This window comes from Sinocyclocheilus rhinocerous, unplaced genomic scaffold (assembly GCF_001515625.1).
Source record: "Sinocyclocheilus rhinocerous isolate Xijiao unplaced genomic scaffold, SAMN03320098_v1.1 scaffold1043, whole genome shotgun sequence".
In the NCBI taxonomy this organism is placed as follows: domain Eukaryota; kingdom Metazoa; phylum Chordata; class Actinopteri; order Cypriniformes; family Cyprinidae; genus Sinocyclocheilus; species Sinocyclocheilus rhinocerous.
In genome coordinates, this window is record NW_015642610.1 from 1,261,582 (window position 1) to 1,281,975 (window position 20,394).

General features: G+C 37.3%; 1 protein-coding gene and 2 pseudogenes across 1 annotated transcript; 2 read left to right on the forward strand and 1 right to left on the reverse strand.

Moving 5' to 3' along the window:
- Window positions 1-2,454: 2,454 nt before the first annotated feature.
- On the forward strand, window positions 2,455-8,961 carry LOC107756250 (trichohyalin-like; annotated as a pseudogene).
- A 1,716-nt stretch (window positions 8,962-10,677) lies between these two features.
- On the forward strand, window positions 10,678-17,592 carry LOC107756274 (protein O-mannosyl-transferase 1-like). The gene is made up of 20 exons (XM_016573295.1): window positions 10,678-10,945; window positions 11,066-11,197; window positions 11,299-11,405; window positions 11,486-11,536; window positions 12,024-12,170; window positions 12,265-12,370; window positions 12,500-12,559; window positions 12,673-12,766; window positions 12,848-13,003; window positions 13,620-13,750; window positions 13,853-13,948; window positions 14,748-14,840; window positions 15,050-15,146; window positions 15,234-15,326; window positions 15,539-15,659; window positions 15,736-15,833; window positions 15,945-16,058; window positions 16,154-16,280; window positions 16,380-16,557; window positions 17,072-17,592. The coding sequence occupies exons 2-20, from the start codon at window positions 11,079-11,081 to the stop codon at window positions 17,244-17,246; spliced, it is 2,163 nt and encodes a 720-aa protein (XP_016428781.1). The 5' UTR covers window positions 10,678-10,945; window positions 11,066-11,078; the 3' UTR covers window positions 17,247-17,592.
- Window positions 17,593-17,757: 165 nt separating this feature from the next.
- The window catches only part of LOC107756251 (coiled-coil domain-containing protein 180-like), a 20,671-nt pseudogene continuing 18,034 nt past the window's right edge, over window positions 17,758-20,394 (reverse strand).

A 20,394-nucleotide genomic window follows, 5' to 3' on the forward strand; every position in this document is an offset into this window, starting at 1 on the left:
TTTGAAGTTCCTGTTATTTGTTTATGTCTTATCTTTGTTCATTGAGTCCACCCTTTTTTTTTCCAGGTGTGTCTTGGTGTCACGTCTTTATCCTCCGTTTAGCCTCCTGTTTGCCATTTGTCACTTATTGTTCTGTAAAGGGTCAATTTAAATTTTTTCATATTCCTGATTTCAAATATTGTTTTTAGTGCTGTCAAACGATTAATCACGATTAATCGCATCCAAAATAAATGTTTTCGTTTATGTAATATATGCATGTGTACTGTGTATATTTATTATGTATATATACACATACATTTTAAAAATACTTACACGTATACATATATATATATATACACATTTATTTGATATATAAATATTTTATATATAAACACTTTTTTTTTCTTAAATATATACATGCATGTGTGTGCATTTACATATACATAATAAATATACACAGTACACACGCATATATTATGTAAACAAAAACTTTTATTTTGGATGCGATTAATCGTTTGACAGCACTTCATAGTGTCTTGTTTTTGGCTTAACCAGTTCTTCTGAATCTTAGCTCTGCTCTTGAGAGCCCTTGTTACAGTTAATGCAATGAGATTATTTTTGTGATTTCTCTTTCCTATGCGTATTCTATTTCTAGACAGTATTGAAAACCCTAAAACACACCCTTACCAATGAATTAAACTTTCAACACTACATAATTCATTCCCTTCACAACTTTTATAAATATAATAACAGATACTGCCAAGAATTAACTGAATGTTCCTTTATAAGCATTATTTATACTGTTCCCCAACATTCCCCAAAAGATACAGTAAGACATTTTGATTCTATTTTGTCATAAAATGGTAAATATAGCAACAAAAGGGACTACTACTTTCATCAACACTAGCACTGCTTTTGTTTGTCATTGTGCACTGCAAAATTCCAGGGGCCAGTTGCATAAACTTAGCTTCTATGTTAAGCATGTCTTAAGAACGTTAGGTTACTTGCGTAACTCCGGTTCTCTGAAAACAGAGTGAGGTATCTCACTATAGGAACGCGGCGTCCTCAGGCGTGATAGACTATGGAAGCACCAATTACACCGCGTCTGTCCGAAGGACGGACCAATCACAGCTTGTGACAAGGAGCCCACCCTCTCCCTATATATACAGCTGTGATCTCCGAAACGGCATTCTAAGCACGCTCTTCCCCCGTGTTATGTAAGTAGGGAAGCTTGGTGAGATACCTCGCTCTGTTTTCAGAGAACAGGGGTTATGCAAGTAACCTAACGTTCTCTTTAAAACAATCGCTCGGTATCTATGGGAATGATATAGCCAACTTCCGTAATTCATGCTTTCCGAAGCCGCCGAACAGACTTGAAAAGAAAGAAAGATAACCTTTCAATTCTCCAAAGAGCCAACTTTAAGAACTGCATCAGCCAATGAAGGCGCAGTGACATCAAGATGGTAAAATCTGATAAATGTATGAGGAGAAGTCTAACTTGCCGCCGCACAAATATCTCAGATCGAAATCCCTTTCAAACAAAGCCCATGAGGTAGTCATACCTCTTGTAGAATGAGCTCTCAAGCCATCTGTGGAATGAAGACCCATAGATGTATCGGCTAATTCAATCGCCTCCACCATCCAATGGGAGAGGCGCTGGGAGGAGATCATACTTACAATGAGTGGCCCATGAAATGAATAACTGATCATTCCTCCTGAATGATCATGTCCTGTTTACATAATAGCATAATGCTCGTACAGGACACAAGTGTGCAATTTCCTCTCCTCCTCTGAAGGAAATGGAGGGTAAAAAGCATGAAACTCCAAAGCAGAACAGTTATAAGCTGAGTCGCTGACTTTGGGAACGAAAGCTGGGTTTGGCAGCAGCGTAACTTTGCTGTCATCCGGACTAAAATTCAGACATGCTTTATGAACCGACAAGGCATGCAACATACCCACTCGCTTAGCTGTGACTAATACCGGGTTCAGACTACACAATATTTTTGTCGGTCACGATAATCACTGTGTCAGATTACACGATTTTGACTCCTAAAATCTTGTCGTGTCGTGGACAAGAAACATGTCAGACTACACGTTGCTTCCCAACCATTCATCGTGTGCCGCCTTTAACGACGCGCGTGATGTCATCGAGAAGGCGGAACTACAGAGGTCCTTAGTTCTGAAGAGGTCTTATGTGACCAGCAAAAACAAAATGAGTCTGAAACAGAAGTCCCTGAACCAAATCAAACAATGACAAACAAGGACAAACTAACTGAAGCAGGTAAAAATAAATTAGGCCCCGATGAGGCAGAAAAAGTCTTCACCATGAGCAAATTACCTCAGAAGAGAACATCAGCTTTAACTCCTTCAAGGAGATCCAAAAGACTCGGGCATCTTCCTGCCGAAAAAGATCTTAGAACTACAAAGTCTGTAAAAACAGTACAACAAAGATCCAAACATCACAGCAAAGCAATGATGCAAGACGAAGATGCTGAACAATCAACAGATGAACCTGAACATGATGTTTCTGAGATTATGGAAAAGATACAAGAATCTCAAGTTGAAAACCAGGGAGAAGCAGAGCCTGAGGTTGAGGAATGCAAAGAAATGCTTACAGTGGAAACTGTATCTACTATGGACGTTGAAATCACACAGGTTGAGGAAGCTGTAGATATTGTTCCTGAAGATTATGAATTAGTGGAAAGAGAAGAAATAGATCAAGAAGAAGCACCACAACAGTCATCTGTAGAGCCTCCTGAGGTACAGGAATCGAAAACAACCCCTGAAGAGGATGAGGAGACAGAGGAGAATAGCACTGTGATGTTGACATTGAGTGAAGCCAAAGTTGTGCTTGTAGATCTGCATATATTTTCTCCCAAGGAGGCAGGGGATAATCATGGAGAGATAGGTATTCATATACAAGAGGAAATTAAGCACACCATGTCATCTGAGCAACAAGCAACTGAAGAAACTATGAGAAAAGAAGAACAATATTGTACATTTGACACCAAACCTATGGAAGAACCAGCCTGTACTACTACAACAGAAGGATATGATCTAGCAGCTGATGCCAACAGAACTATAGAACAATCAACTGTATACAAAGATCAGGAGGGTGAGCCAGAATCAGAAACCACAGAGCTTGTTCTTCTAAGCCAAGTTGAGAAACCAGACACTGAGCAAGCTAAAGAGGATGAGCAAGATTCATATGAGGCAGACAAGTTGTTTCCCAAACAAGGCAAACAAACTCAAACGAAAGGCTGTATCAACACCCCAAGTAGATCCACAAGGCCTAAAGATCAAGCTGTTGACCCTGGGGTGACAGTTAGATGTCTTAGGAGCACTTTAAAATCAATCAAGATCACCCCTGTTAGGAGATCTACACATAGCAAAGCAGTGATTCAACAGGTGGAAAGTGTTGAGCCTCAAGTTGATACAAAACTCAGGGCTGATGAAAACCCTGAAAGGGATGAAGTTATTACAGAGGATGCAGGACCAGAGGAGAATGAATCCGCAAGTTACACAAATGTTGATGAAACTGCAAGTGTTGACTGTGGTAGTTCTGAACTGCAGAAAGCTGCAGAAATAGATGATAAAGAAAAAGAACCTCAGATTACGAATGCTACTGAGGAGATCCCACTTATAGAAACAGAAGCTGTGGCGGATGTAACAGAAAACAGAGTTGAAGACATCAAAAAGATGGAGAAAAAGGAAGCAAATTTAGCTGGACAAATGGACAGTGACATAGAGATGAGCAGTCTTGCTCAGGAGGTACATGTCCAGGAAGACATCTCAGATGTAGAACAATAAGAGTTCGGTCTCCACTGAGAATGAAATCTAGATGTGCACAAAAACAAAAAGCTGAAGCAGATGTTGAACATCAGGAAAGACACACAGTGGTGAGCAAGAATGAAACTGAAACAATCTTAATGACAAAAGACAGAGTTGATAAAATGGATCAAGATGTCAACAAAATGGAGAACAAATAAGCACATTTAGCTGAGTTGGAGCCAGTAGAAGAACCAAACAGGAGTAGAAATGAATATGAAAAAACATCAGCAACAACAGAAGAGACTGTGAATGTCTGTATACCAATTATTACAACTGAGACCAGTTTGGAAAGTCTTGATGAAATGGCAAACATAAATATTGAGGAAACAGCAGTTCCGGAGAGTTCCGAACTACTTATGGGTGTAGAAATAGATGATCAGGAGAAATAATTTCAGATTGTTGATGGTTCTGAAGAGAAGGTCTCACTTGTAGAACCTGGCAAGAACGTAGAGAACGATGATTGTACTCCAGTAATAAAATTACAAAGAGCCACAGTAGTACTTGTGGATTTGAACAAACTTTCCCAAAATACAGAAGGAGAGGGTGAGACTTCAGAAGATCTGACACATTCCCAGATGGAGGAAAAACTGGAACTGTATGAACCAGATAAAAGCGAACAAGAACTGTCAGAAGAAGAAGAAGAATGAGCTTTATTGCCAGGTATGTTTACACATACGAGGAATTTGTTTTCGTGACAGAAGCTTCCACAGTGTAACAGAATGACAGTGACAGAACAAAAAAAACACAGATAATAAAAAAATAATAATAATAAAATAAAAAATAGAACAAGTAAAATAAGGAATAAAAAATATACAAATCGACAATTGTATGTACAGGTATAGAACAATAGACAGTTGCATGTACAGGTGTATTATGTGCAAATTGAAATGTAGACTGAGTATGTGTGTTAGATAAATAAGTGTATGAGTGAATAAATAGTGTGTGTTCCACAGTTATTGTCAAGTGTTCATGAGAGGCCTGAGGGAAGAAACTGTGCCTGTGATGGCCTGAGGGAAGAAACTGTTCCTGAGCACGCCACGGAGGCAGCCATCAGCGTCGGCGCCATCGCGAGCAGTCTAATCTGGCATCAGAAGAAGAGGAACAACAAGAGGAACTACAAACACAGGAAGACACTGAAAAGACCCCTGTGGAAGAGAAAATGGGGGAAGAAAACACAGTAGAAGAACATAACAAAAAAAAAAAAAAAAAAAAAAAAGAAAAGAAAAAAAATTCTTCCTGGTAAATTCTCCACCTCGTTACTTCAACAGTGTTTACTTCCTTGGAATTTCTTCTTAAATCTGCAGAATGAAGGTATGACTAGTGACACAGTGGGGCCTCTGGATTGATATGTTCTCAAGTGCTGAAATTCTACATCCTGTTGCACAATCCTGTGCTTACACATGGAAAATCAGCTGGTCATGCCACCACTCACACATTTTATGACATTTGATTTTCTACAATGAAAATCAAGGCATTCACAGAGGAATCTGGCTTCTGCAGCAGAAGATCAATTATTCTTTGGAAAAAGCTGTTAAAAACACTTTTTTTAAATGATGTCCATTGGCCCGTTACTTACAAATTGGTTTATTAAAAAAAAAAAAAAAAAAAGCAAAGCAATAACATTGAAAACAATCAGAATGACGATGAAGGGGAGAGCAGTCTTGCCCAGGAGAAAGCTCAAGAAAACTTTGAAGAGGAGACACCAGTCAGCACACAGCGAAGTCTTAGACAAGAACAATAAGAGTTCAGTCTCCACCAAGAAGAAAATCTAGACCTATACAAATACAAGAGGTTGAAGTTTTTGAAGATAAAACTGAAATAGTCCAAATAACAAAAAAGGAAGCTGATGAGGTGGACCAAGAAGGTGCAGAAATAGATGATAAAGAGATGGCACCTCAAACATCAACTGTAGATGCTACTGAGAAGGTGATCCCACTTGTAGAAGCAGAACCTGAAGATGATGTAGCAGAAAAAGGAGTTGAAGAAATCAGCAATATGGACACAGGCGAGGAGGCATCTGAGATGGGAGAAGAAGCCAATTTAGAGCAACAGCAAAATGAGCCATTGGTTAAAAATGACAAAGAAACAGCCGAGACAGAAAAATCCATGAAGATTGGCCCAGTGGTTGGCAAAGAGCAAACATACATTGTTGACGGGGCCACCATTCAAATAGAGGAGAAAGTCTCACAGGTCTCACTTGTAGCAGCCGAACCTGATGAGGAGGAAGAGAAAGATGATGGTACTCCAGTAATACAACTGCAAAAATCCACAGTAGTACTTGTAGATTTAAACAAACTTTCCCAAAATACAGAAGGAGAGAGTGGCACTCCAGAAGTCCTAACCCATTCTCAGACAGAGGAAAAACTGGAACTGGATGAACCATATAAAAGTGGATATCAACTATGTAACCTGACATCAGATGAGGACAAAAAAGACATGACATTTGAGGAGCAAAAACCAACAAATTATTTGGAAGGACTGGATGATTAAAGGAGAGAGAGATTGTAGAGGAATATAAGGTGGTTATAGATGAGGATGTGGAAGAAACTGTAACATCTGGCGAGCATCCAAAAACAACAACAATGGATAATAAGACAAATATAATTCAGGAGACAGAAAATGATCAAGATATTTCTTTAAAAGAGAACCAAATGGATAGTGACGTAGAGATGAGCAGTTTTGATCAGGAAGCACCAGAAGCTGCCCAGGAAATCTTAGAAGAGGAGGCGTCAGTCAGTATAGAGAGAAGTCTCAGGTGTAGAACAATAAAAGTTCAGTCTCCATCAATAAGGAAATCTAGACGAGTACAAAAACAAGTGGCAGAAGTTTTTGAAGATAAAACTGGAACAGTCCCACTAACAGGAAGAGCAGATGAAGAAGTGCATGAAGGAGGTGCAGAAGAAGTTGATAAAGAGGAAACACTTCAAAAATCAACTGCAGGGGCTACTGAGAACGTCGTCTTACTTATAGAAGGAGAACCTGATGAGGATGTAAGAGAAGAAGGATATGAAGAAATCAACAAAATGGAGAACAAGGAAACAAATTTAGGGAATAAGGAAGCTCCTGAGATGGAAAGTAAAGAAGCCAATTTAGAGCAGCAGGAAAATGAGCCATTTGTTGAAAATGAGAAAGAAACAGCTGAAACAGAAAAACCCACGGAGATGGATGAAGTTTCAGTGGTTAACAATGAGCAAACATACGTTATAGAGGAGACCACCATTCACGTAGAAGAAGAAACCTCGCAGATGGAAAGCTCTGAAACCAATGAAAATAAAAGTGAAAGGACCACAAGGAGAAGTCTAAGGATCAGTGCACAATCAGTCACATCTACACAGAAGACCAGAAAATCTACACGGCTTCACAAATCAGAGTTGGAACTAGTGAAAGAAGCAGAGATGAGTGGAAATGAAGAAACCTCTTCAATGACAGCAAAGACTGTAAATGTCTGTGTACCGGTCACAATAGTGACCAATGTGGAAAAACTTGATGAAGATGGAGATATGGTTTCTGTGAGTAAAAAGGTGGAAACTACTTCAGATGAGCAAGAGATAGACATATCAAATGATAAGGGAAAGGTGGTTGAAGCTTTGCCTGAAAGATCTACAGGTGATGACGAAGATGAGACTGTGAGCTCAGTTGAAACAACTGAAAATGAAATTCTGGTGGATAAAACTCAAGAAGTTGTAGAGGGGGAAGCTCAGGATGAAGAAAAAGCAGAGCCTTCACAGGAAAACACAGACCAGGAACAAGAAGAGGAAGTGTCACTGAGTGAAAACATGGGGGAAACCAATCTGAAAAATGAATATAAGACAACAGCTGTGGAGGGGAAGATTGCTTTAAAATGCTCAGATCAAGAAGCAGCTTTCATTACAAGAAGCCTCAGATACCGAACTGTCCAACCTACACCAAGAAGTAAATCAAAACGCCTCCACAGAAAAGAGCTGGTGTCAGAAAGAGAAACTGATGATTTAAATGTACCTACAGGGAAGGAGAATGAGGCATTAATTGCTAAGGAGAGCACTGCTGAATTTGAAAATTTGGAGACAAAAGAGAGAGAGGGCATAATTCAGACAAATGCAGATGGAAAGTCAGAAAAATCTGGGACAAAAGATTATACTAATGACGAAGGAAATTAAATGCTGTTTGAAATCATGGAAAGTAACAGTGGCAGCCAAGTGAACACTGAGCAGAACAAATCTCAAGAAGAAAAACTTGAGAGAGAAGATGTGCCAGTGCCTAATGAACAGGAGGAGGAAGATGTTTCCAGTGTACAGGAGGAAGCAAACCCACTCCAAGAAAGAGAAAATGAGGGAGCCAGCCACAGAAGGTGTGCAAGGAAGTTCTGCTGATGTGGAGGAAACGGCAGTGGAAAGGAGAACCCTGAGAAAAAGAACGACTGTTGAAACAGCTGCTCCAAGAAAATCCAAACATCTTCGTAAACAAGAACATGATGACGATAGCGAGCAAGTCAAGGAGGCAGTTATGGGACAAACTGACTCAGCAGAAGTGACATTTACAGCAGACGATGTAGAGCTGAATGCTAATTCTGAAGAAATTCTACAGAAAATCCAGAAAAATGCAGAAGGGACTAAATCAGATGGAGATTGTAATGCACATAAAGCCACAGAGCCAGATGCAGATGAATCTCAAGAGGAGCAAAACCAGATCAGATTAAATAAAACCCAGACAGATGAGGATAATGAAGAGGTTGTGACAGTTGAAATAGGGGAGGAAGCGATAGAGCAACATGTAGATCTTGAGTCCAGTACAAACGAGGGCTTCACGTTAGCGTTGGAGGTAGAGGGAACTTCTGATCAAGAAGAAAACAAAGCAGATGAGGAGAGGAGAGTCATGATGGAGGCTCCAAAAGAGATATTCACATCTGCAGAAAAAGGTGAAGAAAATATCTCTGATGATGAGAAAAGTCTTGCCATTGAAAAGCATGTTCGTCAGAGTAGCTCAACTACCTGACGAAAATCAATGAGGCTACAAATGCATGAATCCAAAAAGCAAACTGAGGAAGATGAATCAGATTCTGAATCAGAAGTACAACAAACACCAAAACAGATACATCTGAGAAAAAGAAAAGCCATAAGTGACTCAACACCTGCACGCAGATCAAAACGCCACGATAAGGCAAGAATTGTTTAGCAGATTTGTGGCTCTTGTGTTAGTACAAGCCTCCTATGCATTACTTAAGGGACCAATCGATTATATACATAATGTGAAATTTTCTATTACATTTTCATATGCAAAATAATGCAAACTGTATTTTGTATTTTTTCTGAAATATTTGGGATTTTATAAAACAGGTGTTTCTTGAAATTAGGATTTACTGGTAAATTAAGCATGTTTAGTATAACATTTAGCTGATAAATGTCTAACTATACTATCTATAAATTTGACACACTTTTGACACACTATTTTTTTCTATATTATGTATTACAAATTCAGGTAGTTTTTAATGTATAGCACTATTTTTATATATTCCATTATTAACTTTGATTTTAAAGTCAGCAAATTCAACTAAATGAAACATGCAACAGTCCACTGCATTCAGTTTGGTTCTGAATTGGATGCTAAATTAAACATTGTTCCTCATTTTCAGAGTACACAGGTGGAAGTGTTTTCTGTGAAACATTTTTTCAGTGTGCATTATGTACTTCCATTACATTTAGTCTATTCAATTCAAGTTTATTTGTATAGCGCTTTTCACAATACAAATCGTTACAAAGCAGCTTTACAGAAAATGTATTTTCTACAATATATTTAGTAGTAGCTTATCAGTGGTGACTGTCAGTTAATGTACATATGGCAGAAAAATCAATTAAAGACGTAATCAATCAGACGATGAACACCTACCTTTCAAATGTGAGTTTGTGACAAGTTTTGTGACTGCAGTGTCCCTAATGATAGAGAATCTGCCACAATGGCCCTTGTTTTAATTGCCAAGAAAGTTGTATTAGTCTTTTGTGAATCTCACAGCATTATATTTTGTAACTGCATCCTTCTTATAACTATTTTCAGATATTTGAAGTTGCAAAAGTTTGAGAATGTGTAATGCTATGGGTTTAGTTTTTATTTTACACTCCACTCTGTTAGCAGAGCAGTTAATGCAGCTTTCATCAATGCTGAAATGCAAAAAGAATTCGTTTTTCTTTCACCTCTGTGATAGTCCTGTGAAAATGTTTCCCTGAACTGTGATTTGTCAGTTATTTGTTCTTAAATGTTTAAATAAAGTCATTAATTATCAAGATTATTTGAACTTGTATCAGTTGTATGCTGGGATAGGCTTCAGCATCCCCATGGCCCTACAGTACATAAAACAAGCGGTTTGGAAAAAGGAAAGTAAAAAAAAAAAAGGTTTGTTTCATACTTTTTACTTACAACCAACACTCGTAGCAAAGTAGCTCACATAATAACTACACATGAAATGTCTTCAGTCTTATACAATGGCCCCAAAAAGTAACTTTAAAATTAATAAACTTTCATTTATTTTGCACAATAAAATAATAAACCAAGTAACATCAAACAAATGATGCAAGACTACTTCAATTACTTGTAACCAATTACAATTACTTTGATCCCAAGCCAAGGTGATGTTTAGTGGATATATAAAAGTACTCCACACAGCTGTCTTTTCAGAGTGATCAGGTTCATCATCTCATTAAACAGACAGTCCAGCTTTTTATCTTAATCTGGACAGTTTATTTTATGGTTTGCCTTTTGTGTGTGATTTTTTTCTTTAAAATAAGTGTTTTTGATATCGAAGCATTGTTGATAGTTTACGTGCCCAAATACTTCTTGTGCCAGTGTATAACAAGGGATTTTTTTTTTAGTGTAGGAATGTTTGAACTTTTATTTTGAAAAGAAGGCAATAAGGCCGGAAACACAAGAGTACAGATTACATACCGTTGGTTTATTACAAATTTGAGTGTTTTTAAGGTGAAGACTAAAGCTGTCATTTATGCCAGAGACACGGCTGAATATTTTTGTAATAAAGTCAAGTTTTAGCGAAGGTGGGTATTTATTACTTTTTGCGAAGAGACAGCACATGTAGTCGCGAAATCAGCAGTGTTGACATACGATTGCGAAACTCTTTGAGAAATTCACAACTAAGTCTAACAGAACAAAGGTAAATAAGCTACATGCATTTTCCATGCTTGATCCTGTGCGTTTGTATATGCAAAATAAATGAATATGTATGTAGTAATAACGGTATGTTTTACCATAATGAATGAATGAATGAATGCAGTCAGGCAGGCGGCATGCAGTGTGTGAAACTGCCCATCAGTGTGAGAGTGGAGATCAATCTGCTGCTGCTGGCTGTCACAGTTTTAGCGCTTGTCACCAGAATATATGGCATTCACTTTCCTAGAGCTGTAGTGTAAGTATTCGTTTAATTATTATTTATAGACATTATTATTATTATTATAAATGAAAAGAAATGCACATATTTATATATAATGTCTGCATACCGCTATACAGGTTTGATGAAGTTTATTATGGACAGTTTCTGTCTCTGTACATGAAGCAAGTGTTTTTCATTGACGAGAGTGGACCACCTTTTGGCCACATGGTATTAGCTTTAGGAGGTGAGAAGATTTTTAATTTTATTTATTTATTTTTTATATTTAAAATTATATTTACTAATGCATAGTATTTATCTGTGTAGCGTATTTAGGAGGATTTGATGGCAACTTTGTTTGGAACAGAATTGGAGCAGGTGATCATCTGACACATGCTGGGTTTATGTTGGGTTGACAAAGCCTGTTCATGTACAGGAGGAAAAAATAAATATGATTTCAATTTTAAAAGTTCACAATGTTTGTGTGTGTGTTTTATTAGCATTTTTTATTTTTATAATTAATATAATTATTTGCTGATGGTTGAGAACCACTCACACAAACTATTTTGGCACAGTCTTTCAGGCTGTTCTGACTGTATTTTTTTCTAAATGATCAGAATCATGTTTCTAGAAATTACTGCTTTGCAATGTCCTAGCAACCAGTCAGAACACCTTAGTGACCACCAAACAAGGTCTACATTGCATCGAGCTACATGACACACTAAGACTTATATAACCTTCAAATTGTCGTGAATGTTCAGGCAATGCTTCGTCAAGACAACATTTCAACTTTCCTTTTAATTTACATAAAACAGGCATTAGTAATTGCATTAGTCTTATTGATTTTTACTTGGGTCCATTGTAGAGTACACCAGTAATGTTCCTGTTTGGAGTTTTCGGGTAATACCGGCCCTTGCTGGCTCCTTTTGTATACCGCTTGCTTATCTTCTGGTGGTGGAGCTCGGATATTCCCATTTCTCAGCATTGGGGGCCTGTGTGATCCTCCTCATAGGTAAGTACTTAGCATAACATTTTCAAGTCATTGCCTGACGGTGGTTTTTCCTGCCTGTTACTGTCGGTTAAATACTTTTGTTTCATTTTTACAGAAAACTCCTTGATTGTGCAATCACGTTTTATGCTGCTGGAGTCTGTTTTAATCTTTTTCCTGCTGTTAGCAGTACTGTCTTACCTTCACTTTCACAAAGCACGCAAGTAAGAGTTGTTGGCTAATATCTGTTTTATCAGTTTCAAATCTGCATTTTCTTGTCAACCTTCTGTGACTGTGATGATATTTGCCCTAATTTCATGGTTATATATGTCATGCACTTTCTCTTCTTTCAGTTCATCTTTTAGGTGGTTTTGGCTCATGATCTGTGGGGTCAGTTGTGCATGTGGAATTGGGTATGTTTTACATTTTCTTCAGAAAGTGTAAAAATCTAGTTTCACTTGCTCTGCAAATGAAATCTAAGTAGTTCCAAGTAGTTAGGTTTTCTTTTATTTGTCTTGTTTTACAGGGTAAAGTACATGGGTATGTTCACATACATTTTACTGCTAGGCCTGACAGCTGTACACACCTGGCAACTTATTGGAGATCGAACCTTAAGCCATGTGAGTAGCACTTAAGAAAATATCCATTGGTTTTACAGAGTTATGGGTACAACATTATGCTTTTGTGATCTGTGTGAACAGGGCAAAGTAGTGGTCCAGGTTTTGGTTCGCTTCCTGGCTCTTGTGGTGTTACCTGTCATCATGTACATTGGATTTTTCTACTTCCATCTTACCCTGCTGTATCGCAGTGGACCACATGACCAGACGATGAGCAGCGCTTTTCAAGCAAGTCTAGAGGTACAGATTAATTTCAAATTCAACTTCAAGATAAAAAGTTTGGAGTTGATGAGATCCTTTAATGTTTAATGCTCACCAAGACTGCATTTGTTTGATCAAAGCACAGTAAGACAGCAATATTGTGAAATATGATTTTTTTATTTAACATTTTTTATTACAATTTAATTTAATTTATATTTTCACTCTTTTTTTTTTCTTTTTTCATTTTAATACATTTTAAATTGTCATTCATTCCTGTAATGGCAAAGCTTAATTTTCAGCAGCCATTACTCCAGTCTTCAGTGTCACATGATCCTTCAGAAAAACATTTTTTGTCATTATCAATACTGAAAACAGTTGTGCTGCTTAATATTTTTGTGGAAACAGCATTACATTTTTCAGGATTCTTTGATAATTAGATTGATAAAACAGCATTTATGTGAAATAGATTTTTGTTACATGTTTTTACTGTCACTTTTGAATAATCATCTGTGCTGAATAGAAGTTAAAATTACTGACCCAAAATTTTGAATGGTAGTGTGCATAATGAATTTAAACAGATTTTGTTTAATTCACATAATCGTCACCTATCTAAGCGGTCAACATCTCCTTTATTTCTCCTGTTTCTCCTATAAAGGGCGGTCTAGCGCGGATCACTCAGGGGCAGCCCTTGGATGTCGCGTTCGGCTCACAGGTCACTCTTCGCACCGTGTCCAGTAAACCTGTTCCATGTTGGCTTCACTCCCACAAGGTTAACTATCCAATCAGGTGAGACATTGGGACTCTGTCTCAAAGCTGTAGGTTCAAGGTGACATAATCCTAAACAACCACATTTTCATGCTGATCTTTACTAATTATCTATGCTTAAAGGTATGAAAATGGCCGTGGTAGCTCCCACCAGCAGCAGGTGACCTGCTATCCTTTCAAAGATGTCAACAACTGGTGGATTATTAAAGACCCTGGGCGGTATGTACATTTAAAAGAATAGTTCACCAAAAAAAAAAAAAAAAAAAAAAAAAAAAAACATTCACTGACTCTCAGGGCATCCAAGATATAGATGAGTTTGAGAAATTTAGCAGTAGATCACTTGCTCACCAATAGATCCTCTGCAGTGAATGGGTGCCGACAGAATCAGAGTTCAGCAACTGATAAAAACATCACTAGTCCATCAATTAACATCTTTTAAAGTGAAACGCTGCGTGTTTATAAGAAACAAATCCATCAAGACATTTTAACTTTAAACTGTCGCATCTGGCTGAAGTAACAGTCCATAATCCATAATAACGCTCCTCCAGGTAAAAAGTCCATCCCCTGTTGTCCTCTCAATCCACTGGCATATTGATTAAATCCTGACCTTTTCATTATTTTAGGCAGAAACAACGTTTTTTTAAGTTAAAAACGTCTGATGAATTTATTATGAAGACGCAGCTTTTCGCATTAATTGATGGACTGGAGTTGTGTGAATTACTTGTGGATTATTGTGGTGTTTTTATCAGCTGTTTGGACTCTGATTCATTCTGACGGTACCCATTCACTGCAGAGGATCAAGTGATGTAATGCTAAATTTTACCAATAAGAAACAAACTCATCTACATTTTGTAAATTAGCTGAGTAAATTATCAGCTAATTTAAATTTTTGGGGGAACTATCCCTTTAATAATTATAGCATTACTAAAAATATTTTTGTGAAATCATATGACCCATATGAGGGCTGCAGCTAAATATTTTACATGAATTGTATTGTAATTATAATTTCAAACCCCAGGCACAGTCTCGTGGTCAGCAGCCCACCCAGACCTGTCAGACATGGCGATATTATTCAGCTGCTTCATGGAATGACTTCTCGCTACCTAAACACGTAATATAATTCCACCAACATCAGATTTGTTAGTTACATTTCATATTAATTTGTTTTTATTAACATTAATATCAATTAATATACATTTTGTCCAATTATTCTGATGAGATTTTCATTATGAATTAATAATAATAATAATGTTTATAATATTTTTCATAATCTATTTAAGATAAGTAGTAGCAATAACCTGGCTATGCTTTGTTTTCAAGACATGATGTTGCAGCCCCCATGAGTCCTCATTCACAGGAAGTGTCCGGCTACATTGACTTTAATGTGTCTATGCCGGCTCAGAATCTCTGGAGAGTGGTAAGATCTGAGACCCATAGGTTTATAATACATGTTCACATTTATTCAAAATATATTTTATGATGCATTCTTTTCATTGCACTGTAGGACATAGTGAACAGGGAGTCTGATAGAGAAATCTGGAAGACGATTTTATCAGAGGTGCAACTAGTCCACGTGAACACTTCAGCTGTTTTAAAGGTTTGTATAGGTTTGCATAAAACATAGGCATAATAATATACAGTTTCAGAAAAAATGTGTGAACTCTTATCAAATTTTAGTTGAATGTATGTAGAAATACTTGGACAAAATCACATGCTTTTATGACAGAACTTTTGATGACAGAGTTTACATTTTTGGGTGGAGTATCTCTTTAAGAGAGTTATTTATACCTCTTTTGTAATGTCTTGCAGCTCAGTGGAGCGTCTCTGCCAGAGTGGGGTTTCAAACAGCTGGAGGTGGTTGGGGATAAGATTTATAAAGGTTACCAGCAGAGCGGCATGTGGAATGTGGAGGAGCACCGCTATGGCCGAAGTATGAGAAATAACATCTCTATATCTTTTCATATTGCTTATGTCTTCTTTCTTTGATTAAACACACATCTGTACAGGTCAGGAACAGAAGGAAAGGGAGTTGGAGCTGAAATCACCTACCCACAGCGACATCAAGAGAAACCTCACTTTTATGGCCAAATTTCTTGAGCTGCAGGTGAATATTAAATATGAATCATGATCTTAATGTTATGATGTCAATCATCAGAAAAGCCATTTAAAGCTGATGTCGTAGGATAAACACATTTAATGTATGTTTGAGTAACAGTGGAAGATGCTGACTGTGAAGAATGAAGAGTCCGAACACAAATATAGTTCATCACCTCTTGAATGGATCACAATGGACACCAACATTGCATACTGGCTTCATCCTTCAAGTAATGTATGTCAGCATCATTCTGTTGGTTTTTGTTTTATGTCTTTGTATTTGACAGAATGATAATGCGACTAATTTAATCGTTTCTATTTTTAATACAGGCACAAATTCAACTGATAGGGAATATTGTTAATTGGACCATTGCAAACCTTGCACTGGTTGTTTACTGTCTTATGTTTCTAACCTACTTACTAAGACGACGGAGAAAAGTTGAAGACATTTCTCAAGGTATGTGCCTGGAGGTACTGTGAGCAATAATAGTAGAGATGTTTGCTTCACCATAACCATTCATTAACTGTTCCTTTCCTGTTTTTTCTTCTCTCTTAGACTCCTGGGAGCAGCTGGTTTTGGCTGGTGTTGTTTGTTTTGGAGGCTGGGCAGTGAATTACCTGCCATTCTTCCTAATGGAGAAGACTCTGTTTCTATATCACTATCTTCCAGCGCTCACCTTCAAGATCTTGCAGATACCTATAGTCGTAGAGCACCTGTACATCCATGTATTAAAGTAAGAGTTGTAATTTCTGTCTGAAAATCATCAGTGTGTCAGTCTGTAAGATTTTTAATGTTTTTGAAAGAAGTGTCTTATGCTCACCAAGGTTGCTTTTATTTGATCAAAAAACACTGCAAACAGTAATAATGTGAAATATTATTACAATTTATAATTTTAATATACTGTTCAGCAGCCATTACTCCAATCTTTAGTGTCACATGATCCTTCAGAAATCATTCTATGTTGATTTGGTGCTTACGAAAACAGTTGTGCTGCTTAGTATTTTTGAGAAAACCATGATACGTTTTTTTTTCAGGATGCTTTGATGAATAGAAAGTTCAAAAGAACAAAATTTTATTATAATTTATCGCATCCTTGCTGAATAAAAGTAGTAATAAAAAAAAAAAACCGTATCTCAAGACTTTTGAATCATGGTGTATATGAATGAAAACTGCATCTTTATCATTGTATCACTCCAGTGTAAATCTAGTCTCTGTGCTCATATTTGTATGTTATGCTCTTCTCTCAGATCCCCAGCTCAAAGGAAAGCATTTGGTGGTGTTATTCTGGCAGTCCTTTGTTCAGTATATGTGTCCTACCACAACTTGAGTCCTCTGACCTATGGCCAGCCAGCATTATCGTCAGACGAGCTTGCTGCACTGCGCTGGAGAGAGAGTTGGGATATTCTCCTACGAAAACGCTGAAATCCATTTGTTTCTTTAAGAACGCAAGCTTCAATAAGTTCACAATGATGTGAATGCTAAAGCCAAGGCATCTGGTAGTGCTGTTGGCTCTCCAGAGAGCTGTGAAATACGGTTTCTAGGGTCTTGTACCCAAACACAAAAATGTGAAAAACTCTACAATGAGAACTCATGCTGCTCAATCTCAAAACTCTAAACTAAATTAGTGCTTAATTTATCATGCTTTTATGTTTACATATTATTCTGTTCGTATGGCAATTTTATTGCATTGTTTTAGGGACTTGTTAAACTAATAAGATAGGTTGCATTTATTTGAATTTGTTTTTATTTAATCCTTGCACAACACTAAACAATGGAACTTGAAAATATGGAATAAACTTTTTTATATCCTCAAACTTTGGATTAGCCTATTCATAGCAGCCATTATTTACATGAATCCAACAAGATAGAATAGATAAGCATGCAAATGTTGAGTGGAGCAAGCACAGTTGTTCATTTAGGATGTAGTGTTCCTTCTCTTTGAGAGTGTTTAATACCTTGGCTTAGACTGTCAGTGTTCATAAATATCTCACGGTCATTCAGAGTTGAGTGAAGCGAGGGTTTTTAGCTGACTCTGCCAGTGGTCGTGCCACTGCTGCAGCTGTCTTTCCTGAGCGTCACACTCTTGCTGGGCTTTGAACAGCTCCTCCTGAACCCTCTGCCCATAGTGCTGGGGGAAGAAGACAGTCGCACAAGCAGAACACTTTCAAAAATTCAATTTCATGCTCTTTATCAGGCATGTTTAGACAAGAGCAATTTTATATCCAACTCATTTGAAATGAACTTACCTCATGCATGGCATCTCGCTCCTCAATGGTCTTAAGATGCCCTAGTGCGGTTTTAGCAGTTGTGATGGTGGCTGTTTCCTGAGATTGTTTGTGAAATGAGCTGTCATCAGTGGATCCGAAATAACAAATGCCTGACCATGTTCTACAAAACAACACATGCAATACAGCATTTAACATTCATAATTAATGTCCCATATACAGTAAAAAAAGTGGTGCTTGAAAGACATTTCTATTTCCACACCTGCTGCCTTTCTGCATCAGAGTTCTGCTCTTGTCTTCCAGCAGAAGGTCAGTTTGTGTCTGGCGGATGAGTGTAGTAATATTCGCTTTCTTTTGTTCAGCATCTGCTTTTCCAAAAGACATTCAGGTTTGAGTCAGTAAATTAATGATTATCAATGCAAAAACAATGCAATAAATATATATACTAATATAATAATAATATATAACATGTGACCCTGGACCACAAAACCAGTCTTAAGTTGCACGGGTATGTCTGTAGCAATAGCTAAAAATACATAGTATGGGTCAAAATTATCGATTTTTCTTTTATGCCAAAAATTATTAGGATATTAAGTAAAGATCATGTTCCATGAAGATATTTTGTAAATTTCCTACCTTAAATATATAAAAACTTCAGTTTTGATTAGTAATATGCATTGCTAAGGACTTTATTTGGACAACTTTAAAGGCGATCTCCTCAATATTTCGATTTTTTTTTGCACCCTCAGATTCCAGATTTTCAAATAGTTGTATCTCGGCCAAATATTGCCCTATCCTAACAAACCATACATCAATGGAAAGCTTATTTATTCAGCCTTTGGATGATGTATAAATCTCAATTTCGACACTTAAGACTGGTTTTGTGGTCCAGGGTCACATAAATACTTTTATATACAACATATACTTTTTTTTTTAGTAAACACTTACATGAAAAAAATCTGATTACCTATTGCCTATAATTATATTCATATTGCTTATAATGCATCAACACTGATCGAGACCCTATCAAACCTGTGCTGTGGCACCATCTACATTTACAAACATTAATTCATAAACTTACATCCCACTTGAACCTCATGAATGGTTATGAGGTTGTCAAACTGGAAGAGCCAACCTAGCAAGAGCAGTGACAAATTCTTCTGCATTTTTGAGAGTCCAGAAACAAGACCAAGTTTAACTTTTGTGATTTTTAAAAAAGCAATAAAAGCTGTACAGCGATTATTTGAGTGCAAGTTTGAAACGGTAAGTCTGTAACCTGAACTTCCTGTCTGGTATTCTGGATGGCTTGTCTCTGCTCTGTCTGTCTCTTCTCCTCAGCCAGCACCAGCTGATTCAGTTCTGTCTCACAGGCCGAATGGCTCAGATGCACACACAACTGACCACTGTGTTCCCTCTATGACAGCAGGCCACAAAACAGCACAAACCTAGTTACTACTCTTTATGAATAGCTACGGTTGCATGTATGTGTGCAATATTTCACATATATCTGGAGTAGATAACAGTACTCTTGCATTGTGACAGTTTAATGGCATCTTCCTCAGAGTGACTACATGGGAGGAACTTGATAGTATAGGATAATTTCCTCTGCACTCACCATTGTTCTGCATTTGTTCACATACCTTCTTTTGTTCACTCTGCTGCTGAGCTAGTTGAAACCGGTGTTGAATTTGTGCCATGCTTTGCGTCAGCTTCTCAAGATATTGGTCTCTTAGTTTAGAAAAAAGCTTCTCTGGTACGCTGGATAGATACTCCTCAATGGCCTTCAACTGCAGCTGAAATTCAACAGAGTGAAAAGTGTCACATATATATATATCATGAATATTAGAAATGCACATTGTTTTGTCTCGTAATCAGATCTCTGTTGTTGTTATTACAGGATTGCAAGGCAGTATGGTACTGATATTTCAAAAACATTGTATTTTAACTGTCGGTCATCATGTTTTCCAATCCTATGTGAGTATTTTTCTTCTGTTGAAAATAAAAGAAGATATTTTGAAGAATGTGGGTAACCAAACAGTTGGAAAGATTTTAAATGATTTTTGGGTGAACTATCCCTTTAAGTTGTGACACAAGGAATACTGTTTCCAGTTATAAGCCTCTACTCGTTTCAATTGATAATGCCATCTCAAAAGCCATTTATGAGCACTATTTATTCATATTGTAGCATTTGGACCAATCAGACACACCATTTTTCATTAGATTTAACAAATCAATTATTCATTAGATTAACAAATAGTCACAGAAACCCTCACCCAATAAACATACTGGGTGCCAGGATGTCTATGAACGACACCAGGCCCCTGGTTACCATGGCAACCAGGACA

Bases quoted from the DNA above. Each gene is read 5' to 3' on its own strand.
- LOC107756274 (XM_016573295.1), top strand. From the start codon at position 11,079: ATGCAGTGTGTGAAACTGCCCATCAGTGTGAGAGTGGAGATCAATCTG. The intron at 12,171-12,264 runs GTAAGTACTTAG...TCATTTTTACAG, and splicing joins CTGTGTGATCCTCCTCATAG to AAAACTCCTTGATTGTGCAA. The intron at 15,834-15,944 runs GTGAATATTAAA...TTTGAGTAACAG, and splicing joins CCAAATTTCTTGAGCTGCAG to TGGAAGATGCTGACTGTGAA.